This window comes from Helianthus annuus, chromosome 1, assembly GCF_002127325.2.
Source record: "Helianthus annuus cultivar XRQ/B chromosome 1, HanXRQr2.0-SUNRISE, whole genome shotgun sequence".
NCBI lineage: Eukaryota > Viridiplantae > Streptophyta > Magnoliopsida > Asterales > Asteraceae > Helianthus > Helianthus annuus.
This window is the reverse complement of record NC_035433.2, coordinates 6,409,240-6,419,810: the sequence shown is the minus strand read 5'-3', so window position 1 is coordinate 6,419,810 and position 10,571 is coordinate 6,409,240. Positions and strand designations below refer to the sequence as shown.

Genomic DNA, 10,571 nt, shown 5'->3' with positions numbered 1-10,571 from the left:
CATGATGAACACCAAACACAAGTTTCGATCTTCAAGTTCAGATCTACATCGTGTGAAAGAGAAAATGTTTGAAGATTGTTGTTTTAGAGAGAGAACGACGGCAGGATGAAGGTTTTTAGAGAGATGATTTTTTTTGTTTTAGAGAGAGAAACAACAATCTTCATCATGTTCATCTATAACACCAATAACACACATACAAGTGTGTGAGAGAGAAGAAGTTTGAAGTATGTTGTTTTAGAGAGAGAACGATGACACACGCACGAGTGTGTGTGTGTGAGAAGAAGGTTTGAAGATCTTCTCCGTGTTCATCGGACGGTTATAGATCCGGTAAATGTTCTTGAAATATCATTTCACACTTGATTTTTTGTTGAAATGGTTATTAATATGTTTTTGTGTGCTGAAAGTGTTTTAGTAATGGTTGTTAATATGATTTTGTATTTTAAATAAATCAAAAACTTTAGCATGAGATTTTGAACGGGTTTTTTTTGTTGGTTTGGTTGCTTGTTAGGGGCTTTTGATCTTAACAGTAGCTGTTTTTTTGTTGGTTTGGGTTGCTTGTTTGGGCTTTTGATCTGAATAGTAGCTGTTTGGTTGCTTGATTCACAGACTCAGACCCATAACATGTGTTAAGCCCCCTTGTTAGAATGTTATATAACATGTGTTGATTTACAGAGCAAACCCATAAAGATATTCAATTGACAAGCTGGATAGATGTAGGCGAAGTTAATGCGTGTTCTAGTAATGGTTAATGTTCATGTATTTTAAATAAATCCAAAACTTTAGGATGAGATTTTGAACGGGTTTTTTTGTTGGTTTGGTTGCTTGTTTGGGGCTTTTGATCTTAACAATAATTGTTTTTTTGTTGGGTTGCTTGATTTACAGAGACAGACCCATAACATGTGTTGAGCACCTGTTAGAATGATATATAACGTGTGTTGATTTACAGAAACAGATCCATAAAAGATATGCAATTGACAAGCTGGATGGATGTAGGCGATGTTAATGCGAGGACATTGAATAAGTCACATCCTTTGGAAAAGAAGTCTTCGTTCATTTATAACATGTGTTGGTGGTTCATGCTGTAACAGAACACCATGATGTAACCTGACATGTGTTCATGTATAACATGTGTTAAGCCCCTGTTAGAATGATATATAACGTGTGTTAACCTTTTGTTAATTAAAAAAAAGTAATATCTATTTTATTTTTGTTGATGTTTAAAATATCCGATAATGTGGATATTGAGCGTAAAACTTGTACAAGTAATAAATGTACAAGTTAGTATGTAACGTGTAATATGAAACGAGCCATTTATGGTAACACATGTACCGGTAATTTTGGAATATATAATATGAAACGGGTCATTTGTTTTGCACATTTTGGAATGTATAACATGTGTTAAGCATCTGTTATATTCTTTTTGTAACCTGACATGTATTCATGTATAAGCTAGTGGTTTACAAAACACCATGGATGTGTATATACTGATCTAACATGTGTTACAATTTGTCTGTTCGGAACATGTAATTGCTTAACATGTGACAAGGGTGAAAACAGTCGACGGGGGCGATGAGTTTAATGGTGAGCTTAGTTAATATCGTAATCTTGTTGTAACCCCACTTGTACAATATCGTAATCTTGTTGTAACCCCACTTGTATACATATGATAACATGTAAGCATCCATTATAACCCGACTTGTATTCATGTATATGAAAGTGGTTTGCAAAACACCATGATGTGCATATACTGATCGTAACACGTGTACAAGTTAATATGGAACATACAAGTTAATATTGTAACACCGTATACCTGGGATAACATGTGTTAAGCCTCTGTTATAATCTTGGTTTAACCCAACATGGTGTCATGTATAAGCTAGTGGTTTCTAAAACACCATGATTTGTATATACATACTGTAACATGTGTAATATGTGTTAAGCCTCTATTATAACGTGTGTTAAGACTTCCAGAATGGATGCATAAACTCCAATAGTAACTTAATAACAGCATAGTATACCTGATATAACATGTGTTAAGCCTCTTTTATAACGTGTGTTAAGACTTCCAGAATGTGTTAAGTCCATACCGTTTTAACATCATGTACTAGACAAAACAATAAGAGTCTCACATTACATATTACTAGTGAACGAAAATACATAGCACTAAGAAAATGGTGGAGCTTCCTTTGACAGTCTGCCTTAGCTTTTCAGCGGCTACCTTTGCCGCCTTAGCTTTTCAGCGGCTACCCTTGCTTGTTTGGGTCGGTCTTGAAACGGTTTGTAAACATGTGGGTGTGTGTATGCCAGGGAAGTTATAAAAATGTGTTTTCATGTCACACGTAACACGTGTTACGTTGTACATGGGTTTCATGTCACATGTAACACATGCATGTCTGAGAAGTTCAAGCTATAACACGTGTTAGTTGTGTTGTGCTGTAACATAAACATGGTCATGATCCTTGAGCATCTGATCCACGTTTGACGAAACCAACGGTCCCGAGAATTGGATCTTATTTCCCTTGTATCCATCACCGTCCTAATAACAAAAAGATAAGATAACCGTTAAGTCGTTAACCAAACATAAATATTAACACATTCATAGCCAGAAAATCTTTTTTCTCAAATAATATCACAAAAACAGTTACTATTCAGATCAAAAGCCCCAAATAAAGCAACCAAACCAACAAAAAAACAGTTACTATTCAGATCAAAAGCCCAAACAAGCAACCAAACCAAGCACAACTTTTTAACACAAAAATAAAAACCTGCAAATTACATAAACATTTACCCCTTTTAAGAACCATTTTAACAAAAAAAAAAATCATGTTTCATCTCTAAAACAACCATTACACAAAAACCTATTAACAACCATTTTAACAAAAACATCAAGTGTGAAATGATTTTTTAAATAAAATACTCAAGAGATTGTTGTTTCTCTCTCTCTCTAAAACATCAGCTTTCTCTCTCGAAAACACTTACCGGATCTAGAACCATGTGATGAACACAATGAAGATCTTCAAACTTGCTTCTCTTTATGTGTTCTTGATAAACATGATGAAGATTGTACAGCAAACCTTGAACATTATCTTCATTGTAGAACACATCATCGTTGTCAAATGAAGATGTTTTGGGTTTTCATGGTCGAGCACATCAGAGTATCCTCCATTTTCCTTTAGATCTACCATTGTTGATGGATGCTCCATAGTGCATTAATGGCGGATCTAGTGTGAAATGAGTGGTTTAAGAAGATTAACATATTTTGAAAAAAAAAACTGGTTAATTTGAAATAAAGTAAAGAAAATGGAGGATGATGGGTGAGAATGATGTGATGGGTGATAGTGTCAAATCAGGTTGGTCAAAATATCTTGGGAGTGGGGTATGAATATGTAAATTTACCAATGTGCCCTCAAAAGCTAAAAAGGATATGAAGGTGGCTGGGACACGTGGCAACATGTAGGCCATTAGATGGGTTTGCAAAGTTTTCTAAAAATCTAAGGTTTTCTATGGAGCATTACCCTATATATATATTATACACCATGTTTACTTTTTTTGGTTTAAAAACCTACACTACCTCTGCATTAGGGGTGTTCAAAAAACTCGCAGCTCGCTCGAAACTCGCTCGAAAAAAGTTCGAAAAAAGCTCGCTCGAAATTGGCTCGATTGTAAACGAGCCAGCTCGGCTCGGTTTATAAACGAGCCGAACTCGAGCTTGGCCTAGCTCGGCTCGTGAGCTGGCTCGATAAGGTTTACATTCTTCATTTTTTTGTACCACATCTCTCAGAAGATAAAAATTAAGGGAGTATCTCCCCTATAAAAGAAAGTAAAGACAATGTACAATGTGAACTAACTATTTATACTTGCATATTTAGCCATTTGATTAAATTAAATTGTAATTATGGCCCTTAGTCTATGAAGAGATTCATTTTTAGGGTTTTTTAAGTAGGAAATTTTATGGTTCTTTGTTAGTTCGAGCTAGATCGAGCCGAGCCGAGCTAGCTCGAATTTTAAGCGAGTCGAGCTCGAGCCTCAAACCTCAGCTCGATTTGAAATTCGAGCTTGAACCGAGCCAGCTCGAATTGAGTTCGAGCTAGGTCGAGCTCGGCTCAACTCGATGAGCTTATGAGGTGGGAAAAGGTAATATTTCATGAAAAGTTAAAAGGAGTTTTAAAAAGCCAAGGTTTCCGAGCTTTTCAAAATGGCTTTTCCACCTTATACAAAACGTTGTTTCAAAAAGTCCTTTTCACTTATCCAAACATTACTTTGACTAAAAAAGCCAATAAATCAATAAGTTGTTTCAAAATCACTACTTTAGTAGCCAGAAAAAAATTAATAACCAAAAGTAGCGATTTTACCATAAAAAAAATTGTGTGTTTTTAGATTTTTTTTAGGTATTTTTGGTTGTGTTCACATTGGTTCTCGCGGGTCTCGCAATAAAGGGTGGTTCCTAAATGATCCTTCTCATAGAGAGAGAGAGAGAGAGAGAGAAAGTATATCGTACAATATGCCTTAACGTACGACGCGTACGCGAGTCAAGTTCGCATGTTATAAACTCGTAAAAGAAATATCACATGTTATAAAGAAGAAAGATCGCACGTAAAAAAAACAATATCGTATGTTGTAAAAGGAATATCGCATGTTCTAATGAAAAATATATTTTCGCATGTTGTACGGAAACCAATACAATTTTTGCATGTTATTATGAAAAACCCAATTCGCATCATAGTTACAAGAATTTCGCATTTGATAATGCCCCGCGTACACGTCGTACGTCAAGGCATTTTGTACGTTAACCGGCACACACACACACACATATATATATTATATACACCATGTTTACTTTTTTTGGTTTAAAAACCTACACTACCTCTGTATTAGGGGTGTTCAAAAAACTCGCAGCTCGCTCAAAAAAAGTTCGAAAAAAGTTCGTCTCGAAATTGGCTCGGTTGTAAACGAGCCAGCTCGGCTCGGTTTATAAACGAGCCGAGCTCGAGCTTGGCCTAGCTCGGCTCGTGAGCTGCTCGATAAGGTTTACATTCTTAATTTTTTGTCCCACATCGCTCAGAAGATAAAAACTAAGGGATTGTCTCCCCTATAAAAGAAAGTAAAGACAATGTACAATGTGAACTAACTATTTATACTTGCATATTTAGCCATTTGATTAAATTAAATTGTAAGTATGGCCCTTAGTCTACGAAGAGATTCATTTTTAGGGCTTTTTAAGTAGGAAATTTTGTGGTTCTTTGTTAGTTTGAGCTAGATCGAGCCGAGCCGAGCTAGCTCGAATTTTAATCGAGTCGAGCTCGAGCCTCAAACCTCAGCTCGATTTGAAATTTGAGCTTGAACCGAGCCAGCTCGAATTGAGTTCGAGCCAAGTTCGAGCTAGGTCAAGCTCGGCTCAACTCGTTTACAGCGCTACTCTGCATAGATCTGAACTAGAATTTTTCCACGTTATCTATCTCCATTCTATTTACACATGCAAGACTTATGTTTTAGAATATGAAATATCAACTTTTCATGACAAATCAATTCAACCCTTCCCTCCACCATAATGCAGTCGAAACTCGTCATCATAATATTTTGCATTTTAACTAAATTTACAAACAGCCTCCATGTTCCCCACACCCAAAGCATCGCCACCCTGGACTTCTTACATTGTTTCCATTTTACCATTCTTATCAAGAGGCGCTTCCCATGCAAGAAAGCTTATAGTATTCAACACCCCATCCACAACCTATGAGCAAAATCACTTGTAATTGTTCCCCTCCTTTCTTTCTTTCTTTTAGTTCTAACCGAATCCATCCCTACCTTTTTAATTGACTTTGTTTTGAGAGCATGCTTATGACCATGCATGCTCCGATGCTCGTACAATCCCCATGCATAATTCTACATTTTGTATTTTAAAAAGAAATAAAACCATAGCTAAGCATGTACATCATCTAGCACTCACACCCTCTTTTTCTTGGATTCACACAGCCGAGACAATCATCACTCCCAACATACTTTCTTTTTGGTTGTTGGGAGTGCTCCTTGTACATTAGTACATACGCATTAAACTTAGACAGTTAGACTAAAAAATGGTGTCTTGTACTCTAGTCATCCAATCCAATCTATATATTATAAATAACCAACCTTGTTGCTCATTCAAAACCCATCAACCTACCTCACGAGCTCTCTTTCCCTCCCCTCTCTCCTGACCAATTTTCATGAGCCAAATTTGTAGCATGAGCCAAATTTTCATGACCTACAATTTATATATGACTAGTTATCTTGCTCAACTAAGTTTAAGTTTTGCTAAAACACACATTCACGTACATATGATATGATGTTGGAAGGAAACATTTTCTTTTTACTAACATTTAAAAAATTCGAGGTAACATAAAGTCTAGTTATTTTGTTGTAACACCCCAAAAATTATAAAACTTCATATTAAAATTATAAAGTGCAAAATAAATGAGAATAAGCTAACTAGGGATTTAATAACCCAGTTAGTTATAAGTCTTGTAGTAACACATGAATGAATTAAAATGCCTAAATTATAAACTAGACAAAAGGTGAGGGGTTTATGTTGTAAAACTTGAAATTTAATTCAATTAAAACAAAATAACTCACACCAAACACACACAAAAAAGGTGTGTCTGGTCGATCAAACAGCAGGGGCGAACAAGAGCTCCCCCACCAAACCCTAACTCTCACAAAATTCATAAATTGAAGGCTCAAATCAAGTCGAAATCGAAATCTGAATAAAGATTAGTGATCACCTCGACGAAGGGATCATAAGGCAAGGAAACCGAGACGACAAGCGGACAAGCTAGTGGCGATACGCGTTTGAAAGGATTGCTCTAAAGGTATGTAACTGTGGTCTCGTTGCATTATGTTTATTATTAGTTCTAGCTTGTTGAATTGAAATTTAACGTATGAGGCAAACTCGTTATGTCGCTGAAGTGACGAAGCTCACTAGACAAACAAAACGGGTCGAAATATTGGTTAGAGTAGAGTTTGGTATGTCCTTGAAATGGTGGCCGCCATTAGACATCCAAACGGGTCAAAACAATGTCGAGTTGTAAATGTTGAAGTGAATGGACCATTACTCAATGGTCGATTATAATTAATGCGTAAGCCGTGAAGCGGACACGCTAATCTTGTCGCGAATGAACCCTTGGCCTAGGGGCTAAAGTTCAGAAATTCATGCTCCACAAATTGTTAAAAAGGAGCATGGTTGGACCCTTGAAAATAAAGCATGACGTTAATGCGTAAGTAACCCTCGAGAGGGGAGCGAAACGCTATAGTTGGTAAACCCGGGAATGGGTAAAACGGTGGGAAAAATGGGATGACAACAAAACAAGTTGTAGAACTTGTAAACAAACGGGTCGAATAAACATAGAGCCGAATTATAGGCCAACTGTTCCTAAACTGAATTTTTATGTGAATTGTGTTGATAAACGGGTCCGTAATTTAATTACGGTCATGTAGGAAAAAGAATACATAAAACGGACTTGTATAGCGAAAGTTATGCAAGTTCTAAGTTGTTATTTGGTATTTTTTCCGTAGCTGGGCAATTGCAGCACAATAGAAAGCAACATTCTGTGAAAAATGGGGCGTCGCGCTACGCGACACCAAGCTTAAATCACCGTCGCGTGACGCGACGGCTGTCGCGGGCCGCGTAAAATGGGGGCTAATCTGTCGCGGGGCGCGACAGCCCTAAACTTCAGAATTTTTGTTTCATTTTCGTTGTTTGATACCAGAACTTGTTTATACGTATTCCAACACTGTCAAAACTAACATTTAACGTGGTTTTGGCATTAGGTAAAAGCATACAAGACTCCGGGTGAAGATAAAGCGACTTTCAAGAACCGAACGCACCAAACAAAGCTTCTGCATTGATCTATTTTGTTTTAGTTTATATGTAAACTCTTGAAATTACATTTTGAAGGTTTAATTAGTAGGATGATGACTCAAATATTTTGATCATGTATGATCGTAAACCCAACAAAGTTTTTGTAAGCTCGTATTTTTGTAATTAATGCATGTTAAATATTATAAATTCTGATATTTTAAGATGGGTCTTACAAGTTGGTAATCAGAGCCCAAGGTTGTGGGTGAAGTGTGTTCGGTTCAAGCTTGATCAAACATCCGGTAAGAATTAATTATTTTATGTTAACTTTAACTAAACATCAGAAAGGAAATGTGATTCAATATGCATGGGAATAGTATGTTAACAGACTCAAACCCGGAAAGTGCACCAAACACAAATGGTTGAAGAAAGTCACGAACTTGGCTAAACCTAAGTGGAATATACAATGATAATGAAATGAAATGAAATGTTTAATAATCATTGTAAACGTTTCAGATTCAAGATGTCAACTGGTGGAAATGATGATACGGTGCCGACGGTCACCGAACGAATGAGGGAAGTGATTGCCGAAGAGGTTGGAAAGGCAATTGAAAACAGTTTATCCGGATTCATAGACAGGGTTCAAGGTACGGTGCTTTCACTAGTCGAAGAACGGATCCAAAGGTTGGAGGATAATTCCAACCAAGCGAAGGAAAAGTCCGAAGGACGAAAGCCTTGTTCATACAAAGAATTCATGGCGTGCAAACGCCAGTTTATAATGGGGAGGTTGATCCGATAATATGCCAACGATGGCTAAACGACATCGAGGGAGTGTTTGAAAGGACCCACTGTGATACAAACGACTACGTAGCCTATGGAACGAGTCAATTAAGAGGTCAAGCGAAAGACTGGTGGGATAACAAGAAAAACGAGATTGGAAGTAAAGCGGTTAAGGCTATGACATGGGATGAATTTAAGGCGCCGTTCCTTAAACATCACAGTCCCAAGGCGGTCATTAATCGAATCAAAGAAGAGTTCATGCAGCTGAGACACAAGGGTGAGACCATCGACAAAATCACGGGAATCTTCATGGATAAGATGAAGTTTTGTGATGAACTTGTGACAAATGAAGAACAAAAGATATACTACTACTACAACATGTTGAGCGTCGAGTATAGGGAGTTCATGACTCCTTCAAAGTATGAGACCCTTACTGAGATCATAAACGTTGCTTGGGAACGAGAGATTGAATTGAAAAAGCAAGTTGAACGGGGTGAACGAAGGGCACACAATGTAAATCCAAGCCCTACTAAGAAAGCACGGACGAATGAAACGGTGAAGAAATCTGATGCGAAAGGTGGGTCTCCAAGTTGCAAAATCTGCGGAAAGGGTCATAAGGGCGAGTGTCGCTTCAAGGATAAACCTTGCTCCATATGTCGGAAAATGGGGCACACGGTTCCAACGTGCCCGGACAAAGTGACAGTTTGCTACAAATGCTATCGACCGGGTCACAAAAGGTCGGAATGCCCGGAGCTAGTAGGAAAGAAAGATGGGCAAGACGCGAAGGGTGAGGCCGGGAAAGCAAAGGCTAGATCTTTTCACCTAACCGCAGCTGAAGCAAAAGTAGAACCCGATGTGGTTTCAGGTATATTTGATGTCAACTCGATCCCTGCACGTGTATTGTTTGATACAGGTGCGAATAAATCCTTTATTTCATATGGATTTATTCGACACCCTTCGTTTGTTCTAACAAAGTTACCTATGCCTTTAGAAATAGAGATAGGTAATTACAAAAGCTTTATTGTTTGTGATGTATGCCGAAATTGCAAATTCAGTATCGACAATGAAGATTACTCAATAGACTTGATCCCGATTTCGATGGGAGAATTTCAAGTGATCGTGGGGATGGATTGGTTATCCCGGTACCACGCAAAGGTTGCATGCTTCCGTAAGGAGATAAAGTCATAAAACTGACGTCTCTGAGCGGAAAGCACGTTACCATATACGGCGAAAAAGAGGGTAAACCCGTGGTATGTACAATGCTAGAGGCTCACAGACTTATGAAACACGGATGCAAAGCATATATGATATACGCAAGCGAATCGGAGAAAGTGTCCCCGAAAATCGGAGACGTACCAGTAGTACGTGATTACGAAGATGTGTTTCTGGAAGATTTACAGGGAATACCACCAGAACGGGAAGTAGAGTTCGGGATTGAATTGGTCCCGGGTGCAAACCCCGTAGCTAAGGCACCGTATCGACTCGTGCCATCGGAGCTAAAAGAGTTGATGTCCCAAATTCAAGACATGCTCGACAATGGATTCATAAGGCCGAGTGTGTCTCCTTGAGGCACACCGGTGCTGTTCGTGAAAAAGAAAGACGGGAGCATGCGAATGTGTATCGATTACTGAGAGTTAAACAAACTCACGGTAAAGAACCGATACCCGCTTCCGAGAATTGATGATCTATTTGACCAACTACAAGGCGCGAGTTGGTTTTCCAAAATTGACCTTAGATCGGGGTATCATAAGTTAAAGGTAAAGGAAGAAGATGTACCGAAGACGGCCTTCCGCACGCGGTACGGACATTACAAGTTCCTCGTGATGTCTTTTGGATTGACAAATGCACCCGCGGCCTTCATGGACCTCATGAACCGGATTTGCAAACCTATGCTGGATAAGTCGGTAATCGTGTTTATCGACGACATTCTAGTATATTCGAAAAATAAAGCTGAACACGC

At 38.2% G+C, this 10,571-nt stretch overlaps 1 protein-coding gene across 1 annotated transcript; it reads left to right on the top strand.

Annotated features, from left to right (window-relative positions):
- The first annotated feature begins 8,354 nt into the window (after positions 1 to 8,354).
- LOC110905299 lies at positions 8,355 to 9,692 on the top strand. Its single transcript, XM_022151263.1, has 4 exons — positions 8,355 to 8,478; positions 8,604 to 8,888; positions 8,964 to 9,476; positions 9,667 to 9,692. Exons 1-4 carry the CDS (start codon positions 8,355 to 8,357, stop codon positions 9,690 to 9,692), a joined length of 948 nt encoding a protein of 315 aa, XP_022006955.1.
- Positions 9,693 to 10,571: the final 879 nt, after the last annotated feature.

Excerpts from the sequence above, each read along its gene's own strand:
- LOC110905299 (XM_022151263.1), top strand. The coding sequence starts at position 8,355 with ATGTCAACTGGTGGAAATGATGATACGGTGCCGACGGTCACCGAACGA. Across the intron at positions 8,479-8,603 it reads ATTCATAGACAGGGTTCAAG|TTTATAATGGGGAGGTTGAT; the intron begins GTACGGTGCTTT and ends TGCAAACGCCAG. Across the intron at positions 9,477-9,666 it reads AGAACCCGATGTGGTTTCAG|TATCGACAATGAAGATTACT; the intron begins GTATATTTGATG and ends TTGCAAATTCAG.